Source organism: Kogia breviceps, chromosome 4, assembly GCF_026419965.1.
Source record: "Kogia breviceps isolate mKogBre1 chromosome 4, mKogBre1 haplotype 1, whole genome shotgun sequence".
NCBI classification, from domain to species: Eukaryota; Metazoa; Chordata; class Mammalia; order Artiodactyla; family Physeteridae; genus Kogia; species Kogia breviceps.
The window spans coordinates 32,062,250-32,074,413 of record NC_081313.1 but is presented as its reverse complement, the minus strand read 5'-3'; the positions used below and the strand labels follow the sequence as shown (position 1 = coordinate 32,074,413).

Below are 12,164 nucleotides of genomic sequence, written 5' to 3'. Positions count from 1 at the left end.
TAATACACACACACACACACACACACACACACACACACACACATCAATCACAAGCAGGCAAACACAAATCATCATAGACCCATACAATATCTGATTAGTCTGTGACCTAAGTGATTTTTTTAAAGGGATCTGAGAAGTCTTATTACAGGTGTTTTCTTACAATTGTAATTATAGTTATTGACTAGATGGTTTTATCTCCATAGATGGCTTCGCCTCAATCCACATCTTCTGATGTATACAGGGATCCATTTGGAAATCCTTTTGCCTAACTTCTGTAAGTAGAAGATCCTACTAAGCTTAGGTTTGGTGAAAAAGGGTGGCATGGGGGTAAGGGTGAAATTTTAATTTTAGAATCGGAACGAAGTTAAATCTCTGTAATGGAGAAGTAAAAGATATGGAACACTATACTTAACTAATTTAGTAATGAATAGGCTGGACATTTATGAATAGAGTTCTCATACAAATAAAAAACAGTACTATACTCATATGGATATGGATTTCTGTCATCCTGTGTTTTAGATATTTCACTTGTGTATGGAAGTAAAACTCAATATAACACATAGCCTTCTAGATTTTTGACCTTCATATTGAAGTGATTGCAAAGCTTCCTAGTAGTTACTCAGTTTTCTATAGAAGCTTCAAAATCTGGGGACCTTCTGAAGCCACCAAACAGGTCAGCCAAGCAGATCATGATCACAACACTTCTGCCTCCCAAATCAATACACATTTCTTTGTGAGGGGCCTCAAATTAGTCTGAACTAGTCTGGCGGTGTTAAATCCCAAAGTGGTGACAGCTGCCAGCACCTCCTTCAAAAGTAGTATGAGCTCACATGAGTCTGCTGCTGGGTTTTATCCTCGATGAGTTATTGTGTGTAACCACCTTAGACTGAGACCCGGGAAAGGGGAAAGGGGGAAGGATGTTTTTCTTTCTCAACAGTGAGTGGAAGCAACTTTAATCTCAAAAGGTTGAAGTTAGTGGAGGAGAGGAGACTTATCTGCATTTTGAAGATAACAAAAGAACCCCAAACCATTTTTTTTTCAGTCTTGCCTCATTCAAGTGAGACTACCAAACTATGTCTTGACCCACGTAGAACTGAATTCTTTTAAATAGATAAATATCTTAAATCCGATACCAACAATAAGATTTGAGTTTATTTGCAATTTGGATTAGCCCCCCTCACTCCATTTCTGTAATTACAGTATTTCTTTTTTAAAAAATTCTTTATTTTTTTTAACATCTTTATTTGAGTATAACTGTTTTACAATAGTGTGTTAGTTTCTCCTTTACAACAAAGTGAATCGGTTATACATATACACATGTTCCCATATCTCTTCCCTCTTGCGTCACCCTCCCTCCCACCCCTCTAGGTGGTCACAAAGCACAGAGGCAGTATTTCTGAAAGTGCTTTTCCGTAAAATCAGCTTCAGAGAACCGAGTGAGATTACTGAAAAGGCAAATTCCTGGGCCCCAGCCCTAAGGAATACCCCTCAGTGCTGAGAAAAAGCTTCATTTTAACAAGTGTCCAGATGATTTCTAGTGTTAATAAAACAGCATAATATATGGAAGATGTTGAAGGGCTAAAAGTCTTGACAGAGACTCATTGTTGCTTCCTCTCCAGGGGAGGCACACACGAACAATGGAAAGGAACAAACTGCAGGGAAAGTCTAGGAGGATTGCTTGCGCTAAATTGAATTGACTAGAGTTCTCTTTGGAGGCCCTTTCTTTTTTAGGTCATGAAGGAAAGATAATTTTGGTCAACCTGCTAAATATATAGATTGAGGGGTAGGGAGGACAATTACCATGGGAGAAAATAGCTAACATTATTGAGCACTTGTGTTAATCACTTTATTACAGATTCTACATCGACTATTCTATCCAATCCTCTTGAATCGGTCCTAGGAGATACTATGACTGACATTTTAAAATAATGACTTAATATTTAATACATTGATAGTCAACCCAAAATTTCTAACCATGGGTTTCTTCGTCTCCACACTTCTCTAGGAACTTGGCATGCTGACTATCCAGAGGAACAAAAAGGTTGGCCTTAGTAGTTCAAGGACAAAGCTAATAAGCAGACAAGTCCTGACCTCTGCCCTTGTTCTAGCTTTGACATATTATCTGTTGCCTTATTTCTTGCTGCCTCTTCCACTTGTAGAATGCCTTCCACTTTCTGTTTAGCTAAACTGAATCTATGGCTTTAAATAAATTAAGAACCTAAACTCTCTACCTTAAATGTAAATGAAGTAGTTTCCCTCCTTGAACCCTTGTTTATTGTGTCCCTAGAACCTTCTAGAACACTGTGCTGTGTACCCTCTGGCTGGGCGATGCAGCCACCACAACCCCTCAGATCATACTGTTTTGAATAAATTTTAAAATCCTTACTGTTCAGAGTGTTTCGGGGTTCTGTTTCAGAACATAAAACCTGAAGATTGTGGTAGGACAAGGCACCTTCTTAAACCTTGCTTCAGACCGTCACTTACAGAGCATGTTTAAAGTAAAATGGAAGCAAGTTCAGTTTCTCTCTGGGGACTTTGAACACACCTAAGAACGTTTTTAAAGGTGTAACTTCTCTTTCTGAACATTATTCTTCTCTCAAAGGCAAGATTGTCCTTTCTCCAATCTCTTGCTAGCTATTGCAAATGAGGGAAAATCATTTTTCATCTCTCCTCTTCTTTTCCCTCTGATTCTCTTTTCAGTCATTTTTACTCCTGGATTTATATAACATTACCGCTCTTTCACAAACAACAGAGTTTTATGGCAAAAAAAAATCTAATGATTCACAGATCTGAAGCCTCTCTGCCTTCTCAGTAATCTCTAATCCCAGTAACTAGAATTGCAAATGGGCACAACCTTTATCCTTTCTATGGAATAGGAGGCCATCCTCCTGAGCTGAAGCTCCAGAAGAGCAGTTCATGTTGAAGAAAAACTGAACTCAACTCAGCAAAGAAGGACCGTATTCTGAAGAGAAACACATCACAACGTTACATGTGACAGTGCCAAACATATTAGGTGCTTATTTGGGGTAATGCCAGGCCTTTATCAAGTAACTGGAAAGCTTTCTTGATGCCACACAGTCTTACAGTTAGCAGGATGATAAATGGGGGAAAAAATCTGCGGTGTTATCATTAAAAATCTAATGCCTGCAATATTTTTCTCCTCATAACCTTGGAAACTTTTCCAGTTCATTTTCAGTCCTATTGTCAGCACAGTTCAAAGGGTTTGTTCTTGCCATATGAGTTTTTTGTTTTGTTTTGTTTTGTTTATGTTGGGTTTTTTAATGTTGTCTCTTGACCCCTAGTGCTCAGGTTCTTGTGGGTGTTAATCAACCACATACAATGTTATCTTTAGGTGGAAGAAGAGGATGACTGCTCAGGATCTAAACAAGATGGTGGCCTCATGAACCTCTACTGATTAGCTCCAAGTAGTCCGAGCTAAAGTCCTGTGGTTTTACGTTGAATGATAATAGCTGATCACGTATGGCATCATTTTCCATCTGACTTCCCACTCAGTCATTACCAACACAGACTTGAAATAGTATTTTATATGTCCAAATACCTAAATGTGCTAACTGGAGGCTATTATTTCTAGGGAATTGAATTTTTGAAAGTAGAAAAAATTTTAAAGTAATGACCAGCCACACAATTGTTTTGTACATACTTATTTTCTTGTGCACTTTTCTGTATGCAAAGAAAGCTATAAATTTACTCATTTCAATAAACTGGAATGGCAGAATCTCATGTGTTACCATCAGTTCATTTGACCATTGCTTTCGGTTGACGCAGTAGAGTCAAGGTATAGCGTACACCAGGGTAAAGTCAGCAGATGTTAGTTATAATAGATTCTGGATTGTCACAGGAATGAAAAAGTGGAAATCCATGAAATAGGACCACAGGTAAATTAATGTCTCATGCCTTTCAAGCTTCTATTTTCTCTCTCAGACTTATACTTAGTCCTTCCCTGGGAGTTTAATGGGAGTCCAGTGGATAAGACCTATACCAGAACAACCTCAATTACGTTTAGTATAAAAATCAGTCTTTAGTGAACTGTTGGTTCATGCCTTTTATCCTTTGCCTCCTCTTGTTCTTTAGTTAGCCATGTTGACTTCATCAAAACACAATTGTGTGGACCGGTCCAGACTTGTATAAGCTACTCAGAAGAGGCTTCTGAGCTTCTGAGTTAGGTGGGCAGGCCGATGCTCAAATGTCTTTAGCACTAGGACACTCTTAAACACTCTCCCCTATTAAAAAAGTTCAAGGCTCTCATTCATTTCAAGAAGCCCTAGAGCTACAGGGAAGATGACCCCAAGGCAGACCCTGCTAGAGTGTAGAAGTCTTGGTGTTAAACTTGACTCCTCTAGGGAATAAGATGAACTTGACAGAGTAGGTGTCATTGATTGGCATTTACTGTTAGGGGATGTTTGCTAGTACCGCCTTACCTTTCCCTTTAACTGAAACATTTGGTCTCTTTCTGACAAGGAGTTGACTATAGAGAAACAAACTCCACATGTAAGCAGCTTCCAGTAAACCACAGATGGGCTGGAGAAGGCTGCTGATAAGCACAGCTTGCACAAATTATGTGGCTTATCCAAATGCTCTGCAGTGTATCTAACCCACTGAACCTGTGTGATGTTGCCATGTGGTTTAAGCAAGATCTTGCCAGAGGTTAACCCTTGCTCTTGTGTACAAGGGATGACATTCACTTCAGTGCAGTAGGAACTACTGTTGACCGAGCTGAGGGAGGTGCTTCCTGAAGTGTCCCTGCAAAGTAGAAACAGACCTCTTTAGAGTCTCTTAGTAGCAGTGGTGTTCACACCTGTAAGCCAGGAATTCAGCTTTTAGGGTAACACTATTATCGCAGAACAGGGTTTCATTTAACCATCACATAGATCTAAGCTAAATGCTGAACTTTAACAGCCAGCCTGGGCCTCCACTCCTATCACATACAGGTAATACAAAGGGAGACGGTATTGATTTTTCTCAAAATAATCTTGCATTTGTGAAGTGCTTTACCATTTACACAACATAACTTCATTCTGTTGCTACTGTAATTCTGCAAGGTGGGATCTGTTATTGTTCCAGCTCATCTGAGAATGTCATCCATGCTTTAAAACGGCTACAATCTGCTTCAACTCTGAGTGGTTTCCAAGGTATTTGTGGAACTGTGCATCTTAACTACCTTTACTATAGAAGTTGGTAACGCTGAAAGCTTGATTTCCCAGCCTCCCTTGCATGTAGCTGTGGCCATGTGACCACATTCTGGACAATGAGCTATCGCTGAGGTCTCATTCAGCTGTGTAGGGAGATCTTTTCAAACTCCTCCATCAAAATGTTAACCATCGTGTCTTGAGAGCCAAACAGAGTATGATTCTGTGTCTTTCCTGTTCTGACAGCAGGGAAGGGAAAGAACAGAGGATATAGCTAACTCAGGAGTTTGGTTGACCCTGCAATAAGCTGACAAGTGAGGACTCTGACCCATATTCCTGGAATAGCTTCAATACAAAGTCTCTTAGTGAAAGACAGGAGCTCCCCAACAGTCCCTGGTAAATATTTAAGCTATTATAACCGTTGGAGGAGATTGCTAAATAATAAAATGCCTAATTCTTGCTGGGAAATGCTATGTTTTAACAAACCCCCTTCTATTAAAAACAACTACGTCTCATGTCCTAAGTCGATATGCCAAACATGGACACACACGGGCTGTGGCGGCAGCAGCCCTGTTAATGTGTCCTAATTACAGCAATGCTGATGGACAAGGCCCACCCAGGTGTTGTCTCACTTAATGAGGGACTGAGCCCCTTGTTCTCCCTTGCTTCTCTGAAAGCATGTGCTTAATTACTGGACCTCTACCATGTGCTGAAATCGTACGAGTGACAGTGTCCAGGGAGATGACAGTGGCAGCTGCTCTGGCAAGGAAACTGGGCTTCTGCAGGGACCAAAGATGGAGTGATCATAAAAGAAGAAGAAGAAGAAAAAAAAAACTCCAACTATGAAGGGCTCCAGACTGAGTTTTCCTTATGATGTTAGCTGTGGAGTTTTCTTTTTCATTTGCTTGACTTCAATCTCTATTATCTTACCTTAATTGTAAGAAAGAGAAATTACTTCTGGTCTAAAAGTTACAGGGTGACCCGACTGGTCTGAGTCTGGGTTTTAGATGTTTCGGGGGTGTGTCTGAGGCTGCCTCCACCAGGTACCTACTTACACTGATGGATCATCACAGAACCTTTTGTTTGGGAGCAGCTAAGAGGAGTGCTGGAACACAGGAGCTATAGCAGAGAGGGATGAGGAAGAAAAGGAAGGGTCAATAGGACATTGCCTCCCTGTCTCCCTCACTGGCCTGTGAAACTGGTAGAGAACCTTGATGGTGGAAACAATAGGGCTGAAAGAAGGAGGAATTTTCTTCTTCTGATGAAAGAACTTGGGCAAGGCAGGCAGTTCAGGGCCCACAAGTCCACTAGTAATGAATGGACAAGAGTAATGGAAGGCACACAGTGGCTAAAATTAGTAGGGGGTTATTTTTTTCACAAAAAAGTCTAGATTGATGGCTGCTGGTGTTGGCTCAGCAGCTCAACAAGACCCTCAAGGACACAGACGCTTAGCTTTTCACTCCAACTTTTATAGCCTTTGGCTTTTTTCTTATGTTTATTTCCTAATGGTCACAAGATGGCTGCACAGCACCAAATAGGATATTACTGTTCAAGGAGGGCAGAAGGGGAAAGGCTGTACAATCAATGTCTGTTCCTCGAACCAGGCATTTCAGTTTTCCCCAAGCCTTTCCAGTGGACTTCAGCTATGGCTCGCTGGCCAGAATGTGGTCACGTGGCCACGGCTAAGTGTAAGGGAGGCTGGGAAGTCAGGCTTTTAACTTTACCAACTTCTATAGGAAGGAAGAGGCAGGGCTGGCTGGATCATTTGTGGGGCTCAGAGCAAAATAAAAACAAAAATGGAGCAAAAATCCATTGTTCAAAAAGCAGGGGGAAAAGTACCATTAAAGGCAATAAAATATAAAGCTATCTCCTTTCTTCTGAAATATCTCTCTTAACATGATGTATTTTGTTTGCTATTTAATGTTGTTCTAAGTAAAGCAAAATTAAAATGTTAAAATATTAGCGTGAATTTTAACTCTAATCTTTAATTTATATGTGGAATCACTGAAATTACACAATTTTTGCATTTCATAACTCATATGTGCACATGTATTTGCACGTATTTCATTCTTCCCAGAACCGTTAGAAACACCGCACAAAGCTAACTCAACTGTTTATAAGTCACTTCTTGACACGTGCATCCTACCGGCACATCTCACTAATGAGTAAAAAAAGATAGAAAAAAAGAAACTACGTGTTGCCCAATTTTTCCTTTCCTTCTATATTGTTATTTTCAGCATTACATGGATGCTGATGCAGGGAAGAACACTAGTAGGAAAGATGTGATAATGTTTCCTGGTCATTTGTGGGGTTTTGTGTGGGTTGGAAGGAAGTTCTGGTTCAGAGAGTGTGACTTCTCAGGGCTGTCAGTGTCCCACCCACAGCCACTTCAGCCCCCCAACTTAGCCTTAGACGTAACACTTTTTGGGCCACTGCACTCCCACACATCATACATCCACCTGAATGCCATGTTCACAGGGCAACATAAACACTCTGTGCAAATGGGGTGTCATGGAAAGGGGGACACACAGTGCATATTTCTTCTGCTTGTGCACATTTCTTCTGCTTGTGCACAGGCTCCACTTTCCTATCAAACTTTGCTTTCAAAACAGAAGTCCCAAGGTAAAATTCAGAATTTCAAGATGGCACCAGCAGAGCATTAAACAAAGCCTGGGGCCCTCCTGAGTGCTGAGCCCTGTGCTACTTCACATGCCCATGAAGCCAGTCCTGGCAAGAGGGCCTTGGAAATGGGTGACAGATTAGCTAATGTGTTTCCCACATGCCTGAGTCATAGTTTAACCCCAAGCTGGCCGACCTCCAAATGTAGATCAGGGCAGTCTTTGACTCCATATCACCCTCAGGGCAGAAGAGAAGCACAGCTGAGAGCACAGTCAGCAAAGCTAATGGTAAGGCACTTTTACTAGAAGGTAGAAGCTAAAGAATGTATAGGACTAGTCTCTATGAGTTAGTACCATGAAGGTCACCACACATAATAAAATGGAAGGGGGAGGGAAACTACAAGTCACAGCACAGGAGGCTTCAACGTTTTTTATTTTTATTTTATTTATTTATTTATTTACTTATTTTTGGCTGCGTTGGGTCTTCGTTGCTGTGCGTGGTCTTTCTCTAGTTGTGGCTAGCGGGGGCTACTCTTTGTTACGGGGCACGTGTTTCTCACTGCGGTGGCTTCTCTTATTGTGGAGCACCGGTTCTAGGCACACAGGCTTCAGTAGTTGTGGCACGTGGGCTCAGTATCTGTGGCGTGTGGGCTCAGTAGTTGTGGCTTGTGGGCTCCAGAGTGCAGGCTCAGTAGTTGTGGCACACGGGCTTAGTTGCTCCGCGACATGTGGGATCTTCCCGGACGAGGGCTCAAACCTGTGTCCCCTGCATTGGCAGGCAGATTATTATTATTATTATTATTTTAATTGTATAAGGTTTAAGAGGCTCAGTTTTCATAAATATAAATAGATGAATCTTCAACAACATTGATATTTAGTAAATGAAAAGTCACACAGACATGGTATAAGAACATAAATGGTTCTGAGAGAAAATAGTACCTAATGTTTAAAGATAAGATATGTTCCCTGGCCTATAAAAGCTAGGAACTCATTACTAAATCTTTTCATAAAACTGTTTTATAGCATGTAAAACTTCCCACTGTAACTAATGCACTTCTGTTTTCAAAATAAATAGGATTTTTGTTATCGTGCCTTGGGCAGTCATCAATAATCATATCACATGACTACAGCTCATAGCCTCCCTACCTGTTATCACTACTCTTCTTTTTTTATTCCAACAGAAAGTCACAAAAATTATAATCATCCTCATCAGTTCACTCAGTCCCATGTAATTAACTTTTTTTCCATCTTGATCTTTTGTTAGCACTTTTATGAATTCATCAGTTTTCCATTAGAGTTCAGAAAATGCTTATTCATTCAGTTCAGCAGCATAGTCAGTTACCAGAAACCTGTACCTGTCAGAGTCTTTTCCATGAATTCCTTGAAGATGAAACCCTTTTATAGGAACATTTTTGCAAAAGCATCAGAGTACACCCAGAACTGTCCGTAAATGACAAAAGACTTAAAAATGACCACGGTTAAAGATTTGATGAAAGTTCATAATAATGCAATTGACAAGGAAATTTAGTTATTTCTGAGATATACATTTTAAAGTAATAACTAGAATTATGACTTATAACATCATACCAGAACATATAAGATTTTTAGAAATTTCATGTAATGTCTGAAACATTTATATTAACATATTTCCATACAAATAACCCAAATAAAGTTTAGTATTAGTTGTTTGTTTGCTTGTTTGTTTGTTTGTTTGTTTATACTGCAGGTTCTTATTAGTCATCACATGTATACACATCAGTGTATACATGTCAATCCCAATCGGCAGGCAGATTGTTAACCACTGCGCCACCAGGGAAGTCCAGGAGGCTTCAATGTTAGTACAACCTAATTTGAACTCAAAGGGATGTGCCATTTCAGTTAAAAGGATCCTGAGGGGAGGACTGTGAAACTCCTGAGTAATTACTTGCTAAAGGGCTTTGAGATTCTTCATTTTAAGGACGTTGCAATTCTTCATTGCAGGCACAATGCTGCCAGATTTGAAAAGCAAGAGTAGTGGATTCAGGGAAGGTCCACAGACGTCGTGGAATAATACCACCAAACACCTACCCAGCATGTACCACAGGCAGACACTCTTTTGAGAGTGTAACAATAAACAATTTAATTTCATATTAACTCTGTGAGGCGGGCTGCTACTACCACCAGCGTTTTACAGAAGAGGACACTGAGGCACAAAGAACTTGAGTCACTGTCCAAAGTCATACAGCTAGTGGCCAGAGTGGAATCCCAACCCAGGCTCCAGTGTCCTTGCACTTAACCTCAAGTTAACTGCTTATCCACTTCCCTGCCTCCAAACACTGGTACCATTGCCTTTAGGCTGGCCTACCTTACATTCACCCAGATTGTATTCTCCCCACAGTACTTCTCTCCTCTTACACTTCCTATAACCAATATGCTTACCATAAAATTGAATGAAAAAAATGTCTCATCCATTTTTCATTAGGCAAGTTGATCTTCCTTTGACCATTCCAGAGCTCATTTTCAGGATGAAGTAAGCATCACTACAAAATTTGAATCTTCTAGTTGTTACAAATGCAACACACCAACTTAACTCATGCTCAGTTCATTCTAATTCAGGCATTCCTCATCAGCATGTTTAAGTGATTTTAATGCAAGCCTCAGACCGCTCACAGTGAAAGATGAGTTGTGAGTAACGGTCTCCTGATTTCTACTACATTGTAAGGAGCAAACTCTCCTGCATCTGCTCACAGTAGGCCAGGTGCCTGGTGCACAGTTAATGAGGAAAGCTGTTCAAACAAGCACATTTTATAACAGTAATACTGTTGTACAGTTTCATCAAAATCTAACACCCAATGATATCATGCTCTTCATGAACTGGATCGAAGCTATGGATTGATGACACATGGTTTATTTTACACAGTGCTTTCTTATTCTCTCCTCCTCATTTCTTCAGTGGTGGTGACTTTCTTCATCTCCTAATTTGACAAACACAAACCCTAGACCTATAGAGATTGGAAACTGACAAGGTGAACTCAAAGCAGGGAGACACCTTGCAGTCCTTCAACAATTCATACAAAATCTCAAGACAAAGAAAAACTCAAGTCAGTAGAGAGGGAAAAAGTGAAGGAGGTGATGCTGGATCAGGAACAGGATGAAGTTCCTGACTTAAGTCGTCTATAATTATTGACTGGCCCCATCCCTAGAGAAGAAGGATTAGTAAAACGTGTCTAGAGAGGAGCCATGCGCCTCTGAAACAGGGTCAAAATTTTGCTTACACTACACTCAAGTGCAGAAAGAAAAATGTATCCACATTCTTTTTTTCCTTCCTTTCTTTTTATTTTCCTTCCCTCCATCCCTCTCTCCCTCTCTCTCTCTTCCTGTCTTTCCTTCCTTCCTTCTTTCTTTCTTCCTATGAATCTGATCTTTCTTACAAGTCTCCACTCTGCTGGATGCAAAATCCAGTCCTGGAACCTCAATGCAGTCATTAGGACCTTCCTCTCTAGTGACACCATCTCTTTCACATATGTGCCCAATGTTTTCAATTTCTTCCCCTTCTTTCTGCTTTTCTCCACAATGAAGTTTAGTTTTATGGGAGATGTGGAGGGGAGTGTTGAGAAGGGGGTTAGACCCTCAGTCAGGTCCCTATACCAGCCTCTTGTTCTTCCGGTATTTACAGCATCTGTCTTGTCTACCTCAGCACTACCATCTTGGCATCTGTAGCCAAAGCTTTTGGATGAGGAATGTAGCATCTGTTCCTCTCCATGAAGTTGGAGGATCTACAGAGCCTGGTGGTCCTCCCTGCTGCCTGGGCCCCCAACTTGGCCCTCACTAACACTAGACTCCTGAGTTGTGACTGTAAGTGCCTTTCCATCCCTGCCCTCTCTTCCAGAGCCACTTTGTCTTTGACATAGCGAGACTGCCAGCTACCCTCCCCACCACTCCTCAGGACAGAGGGGAACAAATAACCTCTGTGACACATGACAGACAAAGAAACCTAGGAAGCCAAATCAATCCCTCCTTCCCTGCCCAAACACACAGCACAAACATTTCTATTTTGATCTAGCTTTTTCCCCCAAACTGGGAAAGTCTGGACGTTGTTCTCCCAGAGTGCCAGATGGCAAGGACAGAAACATCTGTCTTTGACCTCAACCTACTTAACGTGCTGACCCCATTCTGGAATTTGGCCTGAAAAAGTGATTTAGGACACACAGCTCCAAGCCTGCCTCTGCCATCTCTAGCCCTCTCCCTTGTACAGAGCGAACCGTATCTTCATAACCTCCATGCTTATCGTCTTTGCTTTCTGGGTATAATTTAATAAGATCATCAATTTGAAGAATGGTGATTGCAGCTTCAGTTGCAACTTTCAAACTCTTAACTTTAACTATGGTTGGTTCAAACACCCCTGCTTGTTTTTCGTCTC

At 40.9% G+C, this 12,164-nt stretch overlaps 1 protein-coding gene across 7 annotated transcripts in view; it reads left to right on the top strand.

The window, feature by feature from the left end:
- DAB2 (DAB adaptor protein 2) overlaps positions 1-3,736 on the top strand; it is a 172,974-nt gene extending 169,238 nt beyond the window's left edge. For 4 of the 7 annotated variants that reach the window (XM_067030913.1, XM_067030914.1, XM_059060265.2 and 1 more), the window contains 2 exons: positions 204-274; positions 2,006-2,392. In XM_067030913.1, coding sequence (XP_066887014.1) covers positions 204-269 — 66 coding nt within the window. In that variant the 3' untranslated portion in view covers positions 270-274; positions 2,006-2,392. Of the gene's footprint in view, positions 1-203; positions 275-2,005; positions 2,393-2,876 lie in introns of those variants that run through there. The other 3 variants (XM_067030911.1, XM_059060264.2, XM_067030912.1) reach the window with 3 other exon arrangements.
- The last annotated feature ends 8,428 nt before the right edge of the window (positions 3,737-12,164 follow it).